Source organism: Trachymyrmex cornetzi, unplaced genomic scaffold, assembly GCF_001594075.2.
Source record: "Trachymyrmex cornetzi isolate Tcor2-1 unplaced genomic scaffold, Tcor1.1 scaffold25, whole genome shotgun sequence".
In the NCBI taxonomy this organism is placed as follows: Eukaryota; Metazoa; Arthropoda; class Insecta; order Hymenoptera; family Formicidae; genus Trachymyrmex; species Trachymyrmex cornetzi.
Genome location: NW_017297166.1, coordinates 1,253,540 through 1,276,458, shown reverse-complemented (window position 1 = coordinate 1,276,458; position 22,919 = coordinate 1,253,540). Strand labels below are relative to the sequence as shown.

At 32.2% G+C, this 22,919-nt stretch overlaps 1 protein-coding gene across 1 annotated transcript in view; it reads left to right on the top strand.

Annotated features, from left to right (window-relative positions):
• dpr1 (defective proboscis extension response 1) overlaps positions 1–22,919 on the top strand; it is a 397,942-nt gene that overhangs the window by 343,833 nt on the left and 31,190 nt on the right. The window contains exons 4-5 of the mRNA XM_018508171.1: positions 810–1,029; positions 10,789–10,886. Coding sequence (XP_018363673.1) covers positions 810–1,029; positions 10,789–10,886 — 318 coding nt within the window. The remainder of the gene's footprint in view (positions 1–809; positions 1,030–10,788; positions 10,887–22,919) is intronic.

The window sequence follows — 22,919 nt, the reverse complement described above, 5'->3', positions numbered from 1 at the left end:
TTTGTTTTTGTATTAAAAAGTAGCACAAAAATTTGAATGAACCGCTTGAGACACACGAAATGTGTTAAATTTAACACAAATTTTCCAACTATGTAAAGAATTAAATAATGCGTGACTTTACGATGCTAAAATATCACAGAAAACTACGAAGATACTGCCAAGTTATTAAAGCTTGCTCACAAAAAGAATAACTACTATTTATTTTGTGGTTATAAATATACGGAATGCACATTGTATTCTTATGAATATATTATATTTTTAATATGTAATAAATATTCTTTTAATACAACTATTATAAAACCGCTTGTAGATAATTGGTCGTATTTTATCAATTATCGATGCTTTTAATCGGACACCGTTGCACCAGCAATAACGCCATGTCTGTGGTTCGCCATCAATTTTTTTCAACTTAATCACGCACCTTTTATTACATCGTGATATAGCTTTATCGAGCAGTTCGATGCAACACGTGTAAACTCGCGTAAACGAACGTCCGATGATTAAAACTGTCTCTCGCCGATTTATTTTTCCCGCACGCTGCTGTTTTATGTGTTTGTGTCTCGCCATATCCTGTAAAATTACATTTGCACTTCGTGATCGCAAAATCTCTCGTGATGGACAATCACGTATTTTTCCTGAAGAGAAGCAGGTGCGGCAATGTTTTATCAAGCGCGTATACACAGATACGTGCAAAGATGTTCTTAAACTTCGTGAGTCTTCTTGAGCGAATCTTTAATCGATATTTAAGTTACATGATACTCTTGGAACTATGATGTCATTATTAAACTCAAAATTGCTTTCTGTTGCAGAAGCGCGAGCCAAAATAATTGGCCAGGCTGATATCTACGTGAAGACCGGAAGTCTTTTGACGTTGACGTGTCTCATGTCGCAAGGTCCTCACGATCTGGGAACGGTAGCTTGGTATCAAGGAAGTGAGGCGGTGGTGACATCACCGCGATCAGAAAACGACATCGAAACGGAGCCCCGTATAACCGTCGAGACGGAATGGAGCGACGCCCTCACGTCGAGGTACGAATGAATGATTAAGCCATTTATTTTCTAAAGAATTGTTATAATTAACTTGATTTGAAACTATCATTTTTAGCAATAATTACAGTCTAAATTTCTTACAGTGAAATCTTACTCCAAGAGAGTGAAAATGCAACCACCCTTGAAAAAAAAGTGAAAATATTTCACTTCTTGAAAAAGAGACAATTTTCACTCTTTTTAAAGTGAATTTTTATAATACTTTAAAAGAGTAAAATCTCACTCCAAAAAAAAGTGAAATTTTAGTCTAAAAAGAATGAAGATTATCACTTTTTTTCAATAAGTGAAATATTTTCACTTTTTTCAAGGGTGATTACATTTTCACTCTTTTGGAGAGTGAGATTTCACCACAAGACATTTAGGGTGCATATAATAAAATTTCGCTTTGCATAGAGAAAAATATATGTTGTACAATACTATAGAAAAAAAGTGGACAAAAATTTGTCGATATGATCAATCGTTTCATAAGTAAACCTCGTATACGATCGTGTATCTCTCTCGCGACAGCGAGAGTATACAATTATTTCTGTTTTAAATATCAAAAACTTAGTTAACGCGTAACTTGTTTGCACACTACGAACAAAATAGAAAAAAAGCTCGTCATGGTTGTCGCACATTTCAGTGTCATCACTTCCGCACGGAGGAACTCTCATAAACGTGCGCATCCGTGTGATATTGTTATACGAAGTGCTATTTAATTTTTTACACCGGCTCCAGTCAGGCGGATACATCGAATAAATAAAAAATAAGGATCACGCGCGCCATACATTTGCGGCCGTCATATTTTAACGCAGTTTAAATATTTCAATTTTTGTCACAGCATCACTGGTGCGTTTTAAAAGCTGGATTCTACAACGCGACCAGGCGGACGTTACGCCCTGAACGATATGCACGTCGCAATTTTGTAAAATTGTTCAGCCAAGGACTCGCAACGCGATAACACGCTTACTCCATGTTAAAATAAGCTCGACCGACGAACAGTTGAAAAACGTCATGAAGTGTTAAAATGTAATATCAATCACATTCAGCTACTTTTTTTTTCTTGCGACTTCATCAGGCGCGGTAAATATTCGTCAAGCGCGATTGGTTTCAGTCGTTCCTCGTCAAAGCATTTTTTTTTTCTCTCGACAATCCTTTCATCGAAGCGTCGCGTGTATAATATTTCATCCCACACGCTGTAACCATATCTTTTTCGAGCTGCCGGCGAAATAAATAAATGGTCTTCCGCTTATCCCCTCCCGCGCCCAGGGGAAATAATGAGAAATAATGGCGTGCTGGGGTGGTTGTCCCGCCGGTCCTACACGTCGTCGTGGCTCTTTGAAAAACTGATCCCACGCTCAAATTAATTTATTTCGAAATACCCGTGGCTTCACGGGACTGTAACTACCTTAAAAATATGCGATACATATATCGTCAAAGCATTCGTTGGTAACAATGATGACAGAAATTTCATTCCATCCATTAAAATGTACAATTCGTTTACGCTGTATATAATATAAATGTTAATTCAATATTGCTGTAAATCCACTTCTTTTTAAAACATTAATAGGTATTACTAATGTCATATAATTATTTGGCATAAAATAGCAATGTAGATATGAGACGAAATTTAATATTTAAAATTTCTTCTTTTTCTTTTTCCTTTTTTGTTAGACCTCTGGTCTGTGTTACATCTCTCTTATATATATACTTATGGTGCGCACGCTGATTATTCAATTGCCACAAACGTGTGGGACCTACAATTTTAATGCTGGTTTCAAATGGTGAATTTTTCGAGAGGTGTTTCTGTGGACAAGGATACTTTCGGGAAGTTACCGACCTTTTCCGGAAGAAACGAGCGTAAATATTTTGGATCGAACCTGGAACTTATCTGACATGATAAACCATTGCGCTGTCTGCTATGCCACACTCGCGCGGCTCATTAAAAATTTAATATTTACAATTTAATATTTAAAATAAGATTTAAATATTGCATAAAGAACCATCTTCCTACTATGCACATTTTTCCTACTTTTGAAACGTAAAAAAAATATTTCAAGGTTTTTAAACTTACAGGGAAAGAATGATTATGCTAATCTAAAAAAATGTACGCAGTTACAGATCTGAAAATAATAATTTTGTTGGAAAATAATTAAAAATAAATCAAAATAATTATGAAAGAAACTCAAGTATGATGAGCAATACTGAATAAAGTTTTGACATTTTAATCAGTTTGAACGACCTACATATCTAATTATTTAGTCCAACAAAATTATTTTCAAATCTGTGTATCTGTAATTAATGGGTCAATTCTAAGTAGAATCGTAAGATCCGTAACGTGTTCTCGTAAAACTTGTAAAAACTTATGACTGGTCTATTCTAATTTTATGCGTATGTATCGTACGATTGTTCATAAATATCTACGATTTCTTGTAAATTTGATGGCTACTAAAAAGCTGTCTGTAAAAATATTGTATAAAAATATAATACACAGAAAAAAGAAAGTAGCTGTCGTAACTAAAAACTGCATGTGGTAACTAAATGGCAGGTGTAAAATATGGACAACTAAAATATGGGTGTCTCTCTCTCTCATAGCTAATGTCTTAGTTGTAGTTAAAAAATTTATAGTTACGGCAACAAATATAAGTATTATATAACAAAATTAGCTGCGGCAGAGAAAATCTTTTTTTCTGTGTAGACATACAAAAAAATGCATTTTAAAATACAAGGATGAACTGCACATATTAAAAACTGTTTGGAAATACGAAAAAACAGCCGCTTGTGTAATTATTGTTTATGTCTCATTTCTGTACTCAGAATTCAAGATAAAAGTATTCTATTGGAATTACTTGATAGAAAGCAGGAGAGAGGGTAGACATCGCGACGCTGTGGCGTCACATGACATCTGATTATTCTAATTGTCCCGAGCAGATCCGAGACAACAGGGTCTTTTGTCACGTGGCCCGCGCACCGTGAAGACGCATCGGACATGCCCCGCATTTCGGGCGACCTGGCTGTTCAGCCAGGTCGCTTATGTCGGTCCGAATATTGCGCCGCCGTCACCATCGTCGCCGTTGTGTCCGCCGCGCGACGTCGCGCGTCCGTTTTTGGACGTGATTGACGATTGTCACGACGATGCCGTTACACATCGCGCGGGCAAATTTACGGGGCCGCAGCTCAAGAAGCGAATTAATTGTCGCGCAGCTGTCGGCCCGCGACTTCCGTCATGCAAACGTCCGCTTTCAGTAAATTCGCAACTGTCCGAAAGTACAGCGAGCGAAACGTCCTCATAATGATAGCGTCGTTGATGTGACATGATTGGTGGTACTTACATTTTCATACGCGATATGTACCGTTTGTTAAAATTAGATACGTTTAATCCTAATCTAATGGTATTTAAAAATTAATAATAGATAATATGGGGAAAAAAATTCAAATAAAGAAAATATTATATAAGGGCTACGAGCCAATAACAATTTATTAAATATTCGTTATTTAAACAAACGTTTCGACCTCTTTATCGGATCATCATCAGTGTTAGTATTTAAAATCTATAAATTGTACGTCGTAATTGTGTAAACCAAATTATTAACATTTTCAATATTAGTATTTAAATTCTATGAAACGCAAGATATAATTACGCAAGCCAGGCCATCAATCCTCAAATTCTGCATGTATATGTAACATAATTTCTTCAGATCACTTAGTTAGTCCGTTCAATATAATATATATTATTGTGTAATTCGAGAAGTAATAAAATTGCAGGAAGAATATGCACTCTGTTCATCTCAATAGTATTTGCTCTAAAATTCCTTTAACTGATATTCTATACCTACTTTAAATTAATATACATATGTTTTTATAAAATTAACATAATTGAACGATTTTTTTTTCATTTTGAAGGTCAAAGTATACGAGGAATAAAATTACTTAATTTAAAATTATATAAGGTTTTGAAAAACATTTATTATGTAAACAATTTTTCACAGTATAGTTGAAGAAATGTCCGAGTTTACTGTAATCGGCATTCCGCAAATAAGGTTAAAAATAAAAAGAAATATCTGCAGTCTTCTTTTAAACTCTTTTAAATGAATAAACCTTCTCTATAAATTCGCGTTTTTAATTCGTGTCAAATTTAAATTTACGAATAGAATGGAATGCATGAGGAGTTTATATGAACATTATATTATCCCGGCAATAATATTCCCAGAATATTTCCAGAATAAATACATTATTCACATTCATAAAGAGATATTCAAATTCCACATTAACGCGAGGAGTTAATCTACGAATCTGATTTTCAATCCTGGCACTGGTTTCAATCCTGAATTTCCATGCACGCGCATAAATCGTTGGTGCTCTCGATAATATTAACGAGTAACCGGATAACGTTTTATTCTGTCGTATCGAGATTATCTTTCCTACTACCATGAAGATGGCGGTTCTCTGTCGCGGAGCTTAATCCAGCGTCGCTATACATTTTCATTACTCTCGAACTACATCGAGTCCACCGTTATGGCTCGTCGTCGTACTGGCATCGTAATAATTATTTCGTGGTACATCCAGTTCACGGAATTGCGGTAACCGCACGTGGAATAGCGTTACTGTAGCCTTAAGCGGTGGTTATTGGTCCCACGAGTGCGATGCATTACATTGCGCGATGAAGCTAACTACTGAAATACGGGAAGTAAATGAGTAATCGATAATCTGTTGGGAGCGGTGCGCTTCTTCACGTGACGTTGTATATCGTGTAACGGATATCCCTGTTATCTACGTACATCTTACGTACCTGGCAAAACTATGTGTCGCTTCTTATCTAAAAACGATAATTATAAACAGCACGTGATTATTAGAAATACGCTAATGAGAATAATTAATGGTAGATGGTAATTATTAATATTTGTAACCGACAATTTGTATACTGATGATATTAATTAAAACTTTTCTCAAACTTTTACATCTACCTCTTTATTGAGAAAGACGCGTTAAGTTAAATCTCCACAATTCTTTCTCCCCCGGTATGTTCAAATTGAAGGTTTAACAAAGATAATTATTGAACTAGAAACGATAAAAATGTGAAAACTTTTGAGTAGTTTTTTATTCGATTAACAAACAATCGCGAGAGAATTCCCTCTTGATAGAATCATTTGGAGCCATATTCGGACCGGTTTTCCAGCTAGTTTGCCGTTAAATTAGCTGACTGTCGATTAACTTTTGCGTATCCGCGACTTTATTGCTCGCGCGTGTAATTACGTGTTTATCCCTCTCACGATTAGTGCAACGCAACCGTACAATTTATTAATGTCTCCGCGTCGAGTTTGGCTGCAATTTTCTCTCTGTACCTTGAAAAAAAGAGTGGTAATAGCTATGAAATGTTGAATGAAATAATTCTGCCCAAATGTTTGATTAAAAAATATAATAAAAAATAATTTTACTTTTTTAAATATTTAATAGGTGTTACCAAACATAATTATAACACCATCAATCGTTTGGTGTTAAATATTTAGAGAAAAGTAAAATTATTTTTGGTTATATTAATCAAATATTTGATTGGAATTATTTCACTTAACATTTGATAGTTATTACCAGACTCTTTTTTAGAGTGTTACGTATCGAGCGTTCAAATCGATATTCCATATTCATATTTGAGGAATTGCGTTCTCATCACACTCGCAAAAGCCTTCCGCCACGCAATACACCACGAGAATTCGAGCTCGTTCCAATTTCTATTGGTCCGATCAATCTAATTTGTTACATAACAGTAACGAATCTAACAAACAAAATAGAAAAAGAATGAAAAAAATTCTGTTCTCTCCAACTTGCTCGATTATTACCGTTGAACGAGTTGATTGAAGTTTGGTCGAACGCAATGTAAACCTCCTAGTGAAAGAAATTGACGACTATTACGATACATAGCTATAAAATTTATATCTGAAGACACTTACAACAAAGTAATTAAATACAAAATTTATAATTACGAAATTTTTCGATAAGAAATTATTATGATTCTATAGTGTGTTTAATAACTTTTAAACGCCTTTAGATATGGCATACCCAGCTTCTTTTTCCAATACTTTTCCAATGCTTTTTCCATTGTTTGTATCTTTTTCATTATCAGAGGTACATACATTTGTTTAATTATGCTCCTTAATAGCAGCATTTCGATTGATAGAAAAGTGTTTCGTCGTATGATTATTTTTATGAAAGTTATAATGGGTGGATATATATAAAGGAAAGTCGCCGATACCGACATACCACTTTGTTTTTCTTAAACAAAAGGTAAAAATAAAACTTTAAAATCATAAGTACAAACTGAAAAGTGTCTTCTATCAGATAGTATAAGCAGTTTTTATAATATTGTTTGCAATTTTGAAATAATTAATTTTTTCGTAAGATAAGCAAAAATGAGCATCTGACAAAATGGGCTCCAAAACTGATACAGTAGGCAGTAATGCTACGTATTCCTATTCTTTCTCTTTTACAGGAATTATCTGTATAAAGTATCTACAAGTGAATGTACATAAGATATTTCAGAATCTTTTCACTTCGTTATAAAACATTTTTATTGAACTATATGCATATTTACTTTATGCTGTTCTGCAAGATGGAAATATTTAACGCGATAGTTTTTCAAGAATTTTTCCATATATGCACGATTGCCTTCAGTTCCAGTAGAGCTATTTGTCACTATAAAGTAACATTATAAAGATTAAGTTAAGCTTATGGTCTGTTTTACAGACAGGTGTGGCGGTTTACGCTGCACCTCAGTTTTAAATTTAAAGTTGTATTATGAAAAAGCTAAGAGAAAAAATAATATAAATAAAACTAATTTAGGAAACTACAAGCATTTAAAACAACTTAATATTATCAATAATATAGTCACTAATATTTAAACTACGCACTTGCAAAAAAAAATCGTAAGAATTTTATTTTTGCATTCGTTTTTAGCTGATTTGGTATAGAAACAAACCACAAATATACGAATTATGAGTTTGTACTTCTTTAATTAAATTGATCACGATTTTATTTGTATTAATAAAGTGCAATATAGTTATAGTTTTTGAAAAATAAGGGGATGCCGCTTTAGGAGACCTATGTCAATATATCGGCGACTTTCCTCTACTATACTGCAGTTTGTTATTTTCGTAATGTAACGTTTTAAAGTTAAATAATTATTATTTAATGATCATTATTTATATAATCAATTTTGCAGATATAGTATTTTTATTTTTACAAAGTTATAAATTTCAGCTAAGTAAGTAATTAGAATTCTTATCTTTTTATCATTTTGTTTATCAATTATTGTTTAGTAATCGTGTATAATCAGTATGTTTTTGAAATGTGCACTTTTTGTACATTTATTGCGTACTAAAAATGTCTAGTGTTATTTTTATCGTATATTGCGTAGTTTATTAATAATATAAAAATATCTCTAAATCGTATTTGGAGATCGTGCGAATTATAAAATTTATATCATGCATATGAGAGATACCTTTGACAAAAACATATGTGTGATGAGAGAACAGGTAATTGGACCGCTACCGTTATTAATGTCGTGGATAATTATTACTAAATTAACGATAGTTTATTGTTAGTTGTGTTGTTAGTTATTTTATACGATCCTGTACTTTATACTATAACTCTGAAACTATATGCCGCTAATGTACGTGACATCAAAACAATTATATAGAACATATATACATTGCGATTACGATCTTGATGAAAATTTTATAAATGCTTTTAAATATTCTATATTAACGTGAAATGATTTCATGATACAGTAGATTATGAAATGAAGAAAGTATGATAATTTTATAGTATAATTATGCATATTAATTTCTCTAGAAATACATTTCATTCTATTAAATCTATATCATTTCATATAAATGCATATCATTCCGCTATTAAAAATGGCGGAATGATATATATTTATCGAATTTATATATGAAAATGTTTATATTATATTTGCAGTTAATTTTATATTTGTATTTTATATTTGTTATTTTCTAAACAATTTTATACATTTTTATCTCTTGGAAAATGACTTTTCTTTGATAGCATACAAAGCGAGACGAAAGAAAATCCTTCACAGAGTAAACTTCAAAGAGCTAGTTCCATACATGACATCCCTAACGATCAAGTAATAATTTTCTCCGTATACGTCACTTCTTTTGTCGTATCTTGTCCTTTTTTTTTGATTAAAATTAATACTTTCTAATTTTAATTTAAGTCACATTTTTAATGAAGCCAATATGCGCAAATAAACTGTTCAGTAAAAGAAAAATGAAATAAAAAATCTTCACCTAGTTACCTAAATGTGCTCAACATTCATTATTAATACAATAAAATGCAAATTCATTCATATATAGTGTGTGTAAAAACGGTGAAGCTTCGTAGTATTTCTCTTATGACACTAAATGTTGTTTTCTTCAAAAGCGGCATTTTTTGTACTGTAAAAACAGCGCAATCTTTATTATTATCTAGAAATTTTTTATTTTACATTTAGGGTAAAATCACTAGATGTGGATCAGGCACAAATTCCGGATCACTTTTTATATTTAAATAATTATAATATTTTTCATTAAATAGTACATATCACAAGATTCTTTAGCTTTTGTTTTATCACTTTCAAGTGTCAATTGAATTTAATTTATTAGAAACAGCGACACACATTTTATTGATGTCATTAACTAATTAAATTTGCGAGACATTAACTAACGTATGTATATCTTTAAAAATTCATTCAAAGTGTAACATCATAAGAATTGCCTTATGCCTTTTATAGTAGGAAGTAAATAGCATAAGATTTCATTGAAAAAAATCAACATTATGCTCAGTTGAGATTAAATGTGTCCGCGGGTGTTGTTTAATCACTATATGTTATCACGATAGTTTTATTGTAGAAATTTATTATAAAAATGTTTAAAAACTTGTCAAATCTTATAAATGCTATCCCGAAAAGATTTATTTGTTTTAAATATCAAAATAAAATATAAAATAATATACATGTCTATATGCAAAAGTTGTTATACTATTCGTAATTTAACTGTTTTTTATTGCTAAATGTTTAATTTTCATCAATTTTTTTAAATTATCATTGATTTTTAATTGTCACTAATTTTAAATAAATTTGAATATGTTAAAATTGCATTATTATCCACAATTAGACTCTAAAACTAGCTGTGGATTATCAATTATAATTTCGTTATATATATTACAATATGCATGCGCAAATCATTTTTATTATTCTTGCGAGATGTCGTAAAGCTGCCAAAAAGAATAAAGCATTTGGTGAATTGATCCGCAATTAGTACATGGGGTCTAATTGTAGATAATCGTCTTTGTTTAATTCAAATTAAAACGGTAATGAAATGGAATAAAGTCATCCATAATGTAATTTTTATGATCAATCATAGATCTGTTTTTTGTGGCTGAACTAGTGTACATTTTTGGAACTTAAAGAGATAGATATACGTTTGATATTTGTTTGAAGCGAGAAAGAGAGTTCTAGAACAGTCTAGTGCAGGAACAGAAAACAGACCACATGACTATTAAATATTTTATTAATTATTTGATATTGTTCTGGATAAAAAAATGAATTGTTTTTTATATGATCCACAACTAGTGGTTTTATTCTATATTACAATTACCATGACCGATTTAATATAAATGATAGTTACATAAATCAGATATGTATTGTAATTTTAATTATATCTTCCACGTACAACGTAGCGATAAACTGTATTACTTTTTGTGCGGCAGATTGAAGATCACGCATGCGAAGTTCACTGACTCCGGAAAATACAGTTGCGTTCCTACCGTGGCGGAGGGAGCAAGTGTCAACGTACACGTGATCAATGGTAAGTCCATCAGAAATACCATAACTGATCCACACGACAAGATAATCCGTGTACATGCGTCGATCACTTATCCCACTATCCTAGGGGATAGGGTTGCTGCAATACACCCGACCTTTGTTTAGCTCAGTGAATTAACCCTTTCACGCATGATATATCCTTTACTGACGATTTAATCTTCTCGCACACGTGCGTACAGGAAATTAAAATTAAAGCTGTACTACTTCTGGCCGAATCGTTCGTAATAAATTTCAATTCTCGATCGCTTAAGTAAATTAAATTTAAGTCGCCGTTGTTTTCTCTCATCGATCAATTTTGATGTCAGTAATTGATTGTGTTCTATTTTATGGACTTGCGTACACACGCACAAAGGCAAATTTTATTTTCTTTTATTTCTATTCTGCTTTTATATCTTCGCATTGAATAGAAACTGGAGAAATAGAGGGAAATAGGAAACTAAAAAGTTTACAAAATAAAATGTTTATTCTGCTCTGTTTGGATTGCAATGTAATATGAATCTTAATTATTGTAACAAATATTTATCGCACGTATATATGATAATTTTTTAACTATAAATATGTGGATAAATCAAAAATTTTGTTTACTTTCCCTGAACAAAATGGGCAATTTAATGAACTGTGTGTAAATCTCACACACGAAGCACATTGTCGACTTATTGCTCGCATAACTGTTATTTTTCGTGAGCGTTTTTCCGTTCGCCTTATGATCATCTGGCGACGTAAAAATAGCCTGATATCGCCGGCAGCATCGCGTTTTCTGGCTGGGTCTACAAAAAAGCGTAATATCTAGCTAGGAAAGACTCGTGAAGATGAAAGGCAGAACGTGCAGGCCGTTTAAAAGGCGGGTTCTCTGGTGGTCTCATAGGCGATCGAACTCGAATTACAGTCGATTGTGAGAAAACCTCGACCATCCTCGACCCTCGTTAACTGCCTCGTGATTGGCAAAAATTGCAATCAATTAAGTTACAAATAGAAAAATATTTTTATTATGCTACTCTATTTTTCAATAACTCTCTACTTTTATAATTAATTCATTTTGTATTATTATTATTATTTCAAGATTTATACAAATTGTATAATTAAACAACGCTATTTCAGTTTAAAATATTATCACGATTAGTCGCTTCTCATTTCAGTGTAAAATTATATGATAAAACCGTTCATATTTTATTCATTAATATCATTTCGTTATTTTTTCACATTTTTTATTTATGCATTTTGAAACTTTATTAATTTTGTTATATAAGGGGAAGGGAAATACAAAATAAAACTTGATAAAAAGTAACCATGAAGAAAAATTACTTTTTTTTTTTTAGAATACTCTTGTCGAGTTGATCAACATGAAATATAAAATAGAAATAGACGAACGAGAAATTGGGATGATACGCCTGTAATTTGCAGGCAGACCATCCCTGATATCAGCTACGCTTGATGTACCATTTTACCGCTGGCTATTATCTTCCTTTTATTATGCCGGCTCTAACGAAACGTAATTCAATTCCTCACCGAGGTTCGACCCATTCGGCGTCCACCCACCTTTTCAGCAGTGGTCTTTTCATTCAGCCAAATTCCCGAAGGATATCGTTCCCGAGTTGCACCCGAAGCACGTACAGTATGCGTAACAGATATTTTTCTATAACAAGCCACCCCAACCTGATTATTTTGTACCTTTTATTGTAAATCCGAAGAATGAGATTCTCTGCCGCGGCGAAATTTTGATGCTACGTGAAATACCGCTTCACCAGCACTTAAAGCGGATGATGTTAAATAACTACCGCGAAGATAATCTTGTGCTAATTGTATAGTGCTAATTGTATAGAGGAAAGTCGTCGATACTGACATAGGTCTCCTAAAGAGACATCCTCTTATTTGTCGGAAATTAATTATTACATTTTATTAATAATAACGAAAAACTGATTTGTTTAAATAATTAAAGGAATCGAAACTCATAATTCATGTATTTATGGCTTATTTGTATACAAAATCAGCTAAAAACCAATTCTACAAATACGAAAAAAAATTCTTACAGTTTTCTTTTATAAATTGTGTAGTTTAAATAATAGTGTTTATATTATTGATAATATTACTTTATTTTACATATTTGTAATTTTCTAAATCAGTTTCATTTATATTATTTCTCTCAATTTGGAACAATCTGATAACATAACGAGATTATAAAGATGTTATTCTATAATTTTTGATACGTTCTGTTTCTCGAATGTATCGCACGGTTATGCATAGCAATTGGAAATTTACGGCATCACCGAATCGTTTAACGAACGTATTTCAACGGGCACATTCCAGAATGAACAAAACAATGCAACGCGCGTGTTTTACATTAATACGAGCGTAATTAATGTGCCAACGTCTTTGTTGTATGCGATTCGCGATGTCGGAGATATAATAATAAACCGTTTTACTGCCTAAGCGTATTTGATTAAACCCATTTGCAACTTGCTTGTGTAATCCATCTATAATGATCATTCTTCGTTTCAATAGTTTTCAGTCAGTCTTTTCTCGAAAAACAATATCTTATATAAAGGCCATCAAAGAGATTTTAAAACTCGTTCCGTTAAAAAATACATTTATGTCGTTTACTTATTGTTAGATAAATAAAAACACACACGTATGTGAAATTTTTTGTTACACTGGCATATCTTTGCAAATTTTTGATTGCGATCAATTTATATGGTATAATATAGCATGCAAGCAATTTTCCAGCCATTCTGCGTGACACTCTTAGATGCACGTCCGCATATTTGATGAAAATCTAACTGCTTAAGGAAATACTGGAGTGACCAAGTTATTGACATTATAGTAGTATAAAAATCTCGGAATTAATTACATGGAACAAAAAATTCTTTTACAGGATTAAAGTAGACGCAAAATTAGAAGGTGGTGCAGTGGACTTTACACTAAAATCGAAAAAAAATTAAGTAAGTTTTTAACTTTTTTCGATTTTACTATAAAGTCCACTGCATCTCCTTCTAACTTTGTGTCTACTTTAACCCTGTAAAAACGTTTTTTATACGACTGTAATATCGATAATTTGGACACTCCAGCATTACAAAGAAAATAATAATCCATTTTTACATTTAATTGCCTACAATTGGAAAGGAATTAAATGCGTTCATTAAAACTCTCGTATTTGCATCTTCACTCATAGGATAACAATTTTTATTGCGCGACTTTTATCGCGTATTGAATGTTTTATGTAATCGTGATGATGTTCAATGATTCGTGCTGAATAAATCATAATAAAATTACATTACTCTTTTTTATTGTAACTGCAAGTGAAACTTATACAATTAGATATATTCCAGCACACATTTTCTGGCACAGGACACCAAGAACATACAAGTGAAAGTTTGCATCATCGATCTTTACCAATATATAAATACCAAACTTTAACATTTGTCTTTACATATAACATGATTGTTTATGTTTTATGCAGTGCATTTTACCTATCACAAAATCGAACGCTTATTCAAACGCTTATTTATCTACGTTAAATGTTATAATGGAAATCTTCAATTTGCAGTTAAAAGCTGTCGTTGTCATGGAAAAGATAAAAGACAATCACTCTTTCCTCTATTTAGAATGTTTGCGATTGCAATTTGATAAAATACAAAGTTTTGTATCGTTTTGTTACCGAAAATTACTTTCCTTCCTCCATTATTCATTACACCGCACAGATTTGCGCAAAACACAAATGTGTGCGCGTTTAATGATTTTGCGTAAAAGCTCCAACTGATGTTCAAGGAAATCAGCATGAAATGCTCTCATTTGTCAATTACATGGAAATTGACGAATGAGAGAGCTATGCTGTGCTGAATAATTCGTGAATTTGTTCGAACGGTTATAAGGTGCGCTCTGAATGCAAACGCGCGGAGTTCGCTGACAGTTCGCGCATACGTCAAGTAATTAGATGCGGCAGACGTGCGGAATGAGCGGAAAATCGCACGCGGTTATTATTATCGTAGCAGCGATTTTTTCTCCATCCAACATGATTGACTCTTGACGATGTCGCGGTCATTATCGTCTCGTTTAAATTCTAATTTTATTTTTATCTCTGCGATATGCGTATTTATGAGTGATAATGGGCTGTACCTAGAATTTTAATCAGGGAAAAAAATTTATCTTTCATATAAAACTTATTAATATATAATACTTATATTGAAGTCAGTTTTCAAAATCTTCGGCGAACTTTCGTACATAAATAACGCACGACCATACGTTGGCCAATTAACTTGTTTTTAATTTTTCGTTCTAAAAACGTTTTTTATCATTTATGCTGCTTGCTAAAATTTAGGGGTGGGAGCAAGCTTCTCCTTTTATCCCCCTTATGCCCATAATACTATATTTAAAGAGTTTAATGGATTTGTTTCTCTAATAAAAGGTCTATTTCTTTGAAACATTTAGATAAAATCCTTTATTCTCCACAATTTCAAGGAAATATGATGAATCGAATTTTATAATATTATCCTACTGTTATATAATCTGTGTTATATAATTTGCACTTTTCATGTTGTACACAAGGAAAATTAAATTTTTTTTATGCATATGACAGACGATAACTATATCCATTTCCAATGGAATCGCATCACTCAACTTAACTTTTTTTTATAGTTAACTCACATTAACTTTTGATATAGTTGATAATTTTTATCAAAAATTAATTACTTTACGTAGAACCGACTCACGTTTTATAGCACAAAATTCATTACTCGATATGTCGACAGATCAGTTGAATCGGCAAATTTTTACTGTACCTACTTGCGCAAAAAAGTTTCACTCTTGCACGATCGAGGATCGCTATTGATTTATCGATGGATACATTTGAACGCCAAGCTATCGAAGGGATTTCTAATGCATTGCTCGTTCCCTTTCGTATGATTTCAATATTGATCGCTTTGGCTGCGCCAAATGCATAGAATTTTCACGATACGCGCGCAGATAGAAAATGCAAATGAATTTAATTCGCAGGAAGATGAAGAATTAATGCACGATCGGTCCAATTTGTGCTCTCATCTATGTAACTAAGTCTTAATAATTCGCAGAAGCGATGCGACGCGACTGGGTTGTTAAAAAAGTTATTTCTGTTATTATTATTATTATTATTAAGTTATTGTAAAACGATTCATAAGTTTTAGATTCATGTCAGTTTTTGATCAGGAATAACGCTATATGGTTTGTGGACGCTTTTTAAAAACATTCTGTATACCGGTAATTCATTAACAAGAACGAAAACTCGACCTGATTATATTACATGCTCTAAAGAAATTAAATATGCGTTTATCACTAACAAAAGAGTCGAATTCTTGCGCTCGTCGGCAACAAAATAATTTGCGTATTTAATTGTGACATTATTCGTAACAAGCAGCGAATAAATGATAAAGCTCACTAAAACAATCTGAGTCTTCAGTAAAACGATTGCAATGTACGCAAATTTCTTACGGGATACGTGAATATAATTAAATCGAGTTTCGGGTACAACATTGGGTAAACCGTAACCACCGCATTAACTCCCGTAAATTTGAATTAATTCGGATTATATGGACTCGCGTACTCTCGGTTATTCTTGGTTGTTCTCTGGTCAGTGAACTTATTGTAAGTATCATGTAACAATTGATTGCTTTGAAATTGGAGAACAATAGCCGACTAATTGCGATCATTAACATTAATTGAAAATACATAACATGGAAATGCTATTGAAAGAAGAAAAGTATACCGCGAAAGAAGAAAATTTTATTTATTTAATTTTAAGTTTCTGATAAATTTAGAAAATTACAAATTAGATTAAGGAAAGAAATGAGGTGAATACAATGCTGATAGAAAAAAAATTTCTATATTTTCTACGTTCTTTGTCTATATCTGCGTTCCTTGTCTGTGTCTGTGTATATTTATATTTTCTAGTCAATTAAGAGTGTAAAGTTGTGTGTAATTTGTATACCTTGAGCTAAGAAGAAGACAGTTTATTTTCCTCTGTAGATGTTCCAATTGGAATAATTTACGTAACACGAGAGAGAATAAGGGAGCATTATAGTCTATTAAAATCACATAATACGTAAATGACTCCACTGTATTTGTAATTGTAAGTGCTACTGCACTTCCTGCTGCAGTTTGAGAACTCTTGGTTCGCAACCACCAAGTATGTACACCATCGGATCGAGGCCATAATAGGTTTTCCACAATTCGCCTGTGCTTCGTGTAACAAATGCCACTACGAATCCCATCTCACCATAATACAATCCCACAGAGCACAACCGCACCTTGAATAATAATGCCTTTTGTAATTGAGCTTTAATTCTTATATTACCGAATAGATAAATTCAATTGATGCCATTCATACTCGAAGTGCAGGGAAAAAAAATTTGAATCTATTCGAAAGCAAATTTTTACATATAATAATTACGATCGCAAAAAAATATACAAGATGATTTAAATCATAGATCATCGATGTTTTCTCTTTTTACGACAAAGTTTTAACAAAAAGTAAAAAAAATATTTAAGGGGTTTAGAAACAGAATTTAAGACTATAATATTTCAACTTTGTTTGTTCATCTTTTTTATAAAATTAAATTTGTTTATATTGATGAAAAGTTAGAATACAGAAAGTTATATCACATAATATCCACTCACATTTTTATTAACAGCAAAAAGAATTGCTTATTTAGCTTTAATTTAATAAGGAGTCTTATATATTCCACAAATTAATAATTAATCAACAATTAGAGAATAAAGGACACATAAGAGTCAAATATAATAAATTATTCTACAACATGAAAATTCGAAAGAATGAATAATATAATTGATTAAAAAATAATAAATATAATAAATATTAAATATTACATGTTTCGATCTCACAATTGAGCCTTCTTCAGATATTCATGTCGATGATGTAACAATGGTTGAAAGCAATCGAATAGGTAAAACAAAACTTATAATTATATAGATGACGACCAGTGAGATGCTTTGCTGAGAATCGGAAATCACTCGCAAACGGCTGGACGACCGATTGATAAAAATTATCCGGTGTTCTGGTATCAAGTCAAGTTGGAAATCAAATAAGAGAAAATAAAATTTTTTAAGCAAATTCGTCATTCTGGTCAATCAACTCACCTAGCTGGTCTAAAAATATAAAATTTCACATGTCAAGAAGATGTTCGTCAATTTCTTAAAATTACTGATCGTCAGTGTATTATATAAAGTCCATAGTAAAATAATTAGTCACAATATAAAATTAAAGATGTATATAGAAAATAAATATGTTAACATTACGGCAGACGAACACTGACTGACAAATAATAAACTAATCTTGGTATTGCAATGTCAGATTTTATTTATTAGTGGTATGTACGCTTTATGTAGACCCTCGGTATCTGTTTGCAGGTTTAGACTGTTTGTTTGTTTTTTAATGTTTAACATTTCTGAGATTAACCGCTTATTATAACAAGGTCCTTCGTCTAAAATTTTAATATTTAATTAAATTGATCACTTAGCTTTAATTTAAGAAGCTTTGGTAGAATATTTCACAGATTAAAAGGAATATGATAATTTCATGCTCGCGGAGCCTGCTAATGTGCGGTTTAGTGAATCAGCTTTACGTGCTGACGCGTTGCGGATTTGCATTTGGATCTGCTGTGATGTCCGAGCGACAGTACAATCTGTCGTGTATTATATACTCGATAAACTGAAGTCCAGGCCACAAACGATTGTCAAAGTTGTGCGGTGACGCCAGATAGTTGCAATATGTGCGAATTGCGGTGTTCATACATGTATTAACACTATTGTACAAAGTCATTGGCACAATCGTTTCCAGCTATTCGCACGTTCGGACAATTAGGCTATATTAATGCATAAAGCGCATTCTCGCAATGTTCCCGCGATTGCCACGTGTGTAAAATTTCAAAGTAATTGTTAGGAGATTAATAAAATTCTCGAAATGATTACTAATATAAAAATAAAAAGATGCTTTTTCTGTCCAAAATTTTGTACAATCGGTGTTCATTACGTTAGAAATCTTTAAATTAATAATTTTAAAGAATATTTTTTAACATGCGTGCAGTTATTTTCATATAAAATAAAACACTTATGACATTCGACCGATAATTATTGTATAAAAAAATATTAAACACCTTTTTGAAATAGCATGCGTGGCTTTCTCTCTTCAATATTATTTTAATGCTTTTTAAATTGTTTATATCTTTTTTATTAATAAAAATACATATTTTTTTTGTATCGTTATGTTTTTTGATGTTTGAGTCTTTTGATTAAAAAACAAATTAATTACAATGTGTTTATTTTTATGAAAATTATGAGCAATCAGTTTAATTGGTTTGATTTAGATTGAATATAGCCTAATGTCTCGTTTCTGTAATGTTTAAGCGTTAATTTCTTAATAATTTTATAAGAAATATAAATTTCAAAACTTGAAAATATATGTTGCTACAGTTAAGTAATTGTTACAACAGTAACTTGCATTTTACGTTTACCAATAAATATTCATGTTTAATCGAAATATTTTTCTTAATTAAGCTAATAATCTTAATTTTTTAAAAATCTTACAATAAAATGAGAGATTCGTCAAACAGCTTGGTAATCTCTAAATCTGAATCAGTGAATACTTACCGACATCACTCTCAAGTATGCCACTAGTAATCAGTGAATTCACACATAGTTAAACTAAAAAATCAACTATTCAACTAAAAAATCAATGAAACATGGAATCCTTAACATAGCTAACTTTTGTATAAATTTAATATATATTATAACTGACGTGCAAATATCGGTATTTTAATTATACGACACTGAATCTTCCTTTTTTTTTCTTTGAATTTCACTGATTATTCAGTGCTAAGGATGACATTCAATTAGTGATTATCCACAGATTCGGATTTAGAGTGTACGAGAAAATGCTCACTAATTTCTTCGGTTAATTAATTTATCATAGTCTTCTCGTTTTAGATTTCGTCGTAATTTACTGCACGTCCGTTTCGCTGGACGTCTTTCTTCCGCCACGCTTCCTGCACTGCATATGTAAATGCGAAAGTTAACACCACAGAACGCACGGAGATCAGACCTCACGGCTAACGAGATTTTGCATTACGTGAGAAAGCTGTTGTGGTTGATGATTCATAGTGATCTTCCGGCAAATATTACTTTTACACTATTTCTTTCCCCGGTTGTTTAACATTTGCCCACTTTTGTTAACGAGATCGCAACCAGGTTGCAATTATAATTAGATTGCGTAATGAACATTCGCTGTGCGTGTGCCTGCGGCTCTCGAAAGCGAATATAATTAACAATAAAAAATATTCGTTGTTTTTTTTTTGTTATACCCACGTTCCGATAATTGTATACTTATTTTTGAACATATACATTCGGAAAATATTGTTTTTTAAAACAGAAATTTATGGAAATCTGTACTGGTAAATGTATGTCCAAACAGAGAGTTTGATAATTATTATTATAATTATAATTACTATTTATCTCTGTTACAGTATTTTTTTTTTAAAGAGCTCTTTAAAAAGCGTATTAAAAATCTTTCCCTATTCGGCAAAATCGAAACAGAGAGGAATATGTTCTAACTGGGAAATTAATTTTCGAAATTGAAAGTGCAGTTATTATGCGACGCAACGATGTAATAACCGTGCCTTAAGCGCAGTAATTATTTCCCACTCCATTCAATAGTATTATAACCCTTCCCTCACACCCATTTTCAATCTACGTGAACTCATTCAAGGTCCGATAGCTTCATTCTGACAGCCCGTATGCCAATCCATGAAATTTCTATTTTCAAGGGACACGAGATTCTCAGCCATTACGAACGGAAATTGCAGCTATTATTATAATGACGCGTTTAATGAAAGTACAACGGGGGGAAGGAAGTCACCGGCAGTGGAAGTGAGGATTGAAACTCGAGAGAAAAATCACCTTCAACGGAAAAACGAATTATTTTAATTATTTTGGACTGTACCGACCGCATATATCCGGCGACTATCCTGCCGAGGTAAATATATGCCAGGAGTGGTATTTATTCAGCGTTGTTTCCCGCGGAAAAAGTTTTAATCGAGAGTTCGCCAGAGTCGTCCGCGAATCCGCGCGCATTTCGGCCTTTCCTTCACGCCGCTTTTCTCTCGCGTAATTTTTATTACCTTCTCTCGGTTAGCGACACCCATTTATCTCGCCTTCTTGATTTATCTTTCTACTTTAAAGCAGATTAATCGTATACTGCGTAGACGAGTCGGCTTACTGCGAGATATAAAAAGCGCGACGTTGCTCACGTCGCTCCGCAAGGATTAACCGTAGAAACGTGCGCGAGATCGCCCAGGATAATCGCAGGATAACGGCAGCGTGTGTTAGGTATATCGACCGCAACGAAACGGGGCAAGGCGTTAACGAATTTTAGAATGAGATCTCTAAAGGTATATAAAAGACATTACGCGTATAATGAAATGAAAATAGATAAAAGTTGGATAGCGTGGCATAGTGTCTTTTATATTCAAACTTCCATCCTCTTCTCTGTTGCTTTCTCCTAAGAGGACGTATTTCGCGAAATGCGAATACCTATGAAGACAGCCAAATGACGTAGTCGTCGATTCAGTTTGCCATGTTCCGATTTTATCCAACTATCATTGCCTTTGTCGTTACGCTTCCATGGTTTTGTGTTGTCGAAAAGGATTCGATGTGACTATCGAAGTTTTTCAATGGCCTAAACGGATAATGTGTGTCGGTGGACATTTCCAAGGATCCAACGTGGTTCTCTCTGAATCGTCGGAAAGATCGGATAACGGCAATGACGTACACTCGAGCATGAACGAACGTTCAATTTTGAAGGAAAGTTGCTCGAGGTATAACTTGCGAATTATTTTTTTTCTAATCATCGTATGTAGAGGAACTATCTTTATTACTGTATCTGTTCTTATTAGTGTGCCTTTGTATTGAAATAAACCATAAAGAAAATTAGTAAATAAATAAGAAAAGCAATATAATATATTATAATTATAGGACCGTATGTGTGATAACACAAACTATAGAAATCAACGCCTAAACGGTCTAGCTGGATCTTAATGCTTGTATGATTCTTATGTGAATTTATTAATACTGAATTTATTAATAATATATACTACGTGTGTAGTCCCCAGAAACGCGCGCCGAAATGATTTTTCCGTCTTAAAACGCTAACTTTATTAAATGCAGTAATATCACGAGTTAAATTGACTAGCAATTTAACAAATTTTTGATGCTTATTCGCATCTTCGAAACGATCTTAATAATGTTGAATGACATATTAAAATCTGTAAATAATTAATTATTTTATAAATAAGAAAAGATTTTTTTAATTAAGTTAAATTATTAATGTATACGATACCAAAGATAATATTCTATTTTTTAACAATTAAGGTATAGTAAACATTTTTCGAAAGATATGTATCACAATTTAGAAGAATTTATGTGGGTCCAGCAATATCGCAAAATTTTTTGCTTGTCCCTATATTAACACATACTAATGCTTTGTATTGGAAAGTTGAAAGCGTTGCATTATGAATGTACATTGAAACTGTAAATATTATTAAAGTAATAATTTATGCGATACCAACTTAAACAATTAGCTTATGTTTATTATCTGTTTTAGTAACTATATATTAAAATGAGTCAAATGCAGAAAGACACAAATTGGGAGCACATCAATAAGGTCATCGCCCCTTAAAGGATCTAATAGGGGCAAAATATTTTCTTTTTTTTATCGAAAATATTATAAAACATTAATATTTTTTTAGATTAAGAAATATTATAAGAAAAAAAATATTTGAAAAAATATATTGATTTTTTTTTAACATTAAAGTTACAATATGTAATAATTAATTCATGAGCACTGTTAGGGACAATTACTCTATCTATTTTATAGAATCGAATATTGATTTTTGACGAGAGAAAGCGTTCTTATTCTTCTCATCTTCAAATCGACACATCCGATCAAACGTGCATCCAACATCGAATTGAATTGTAGCTG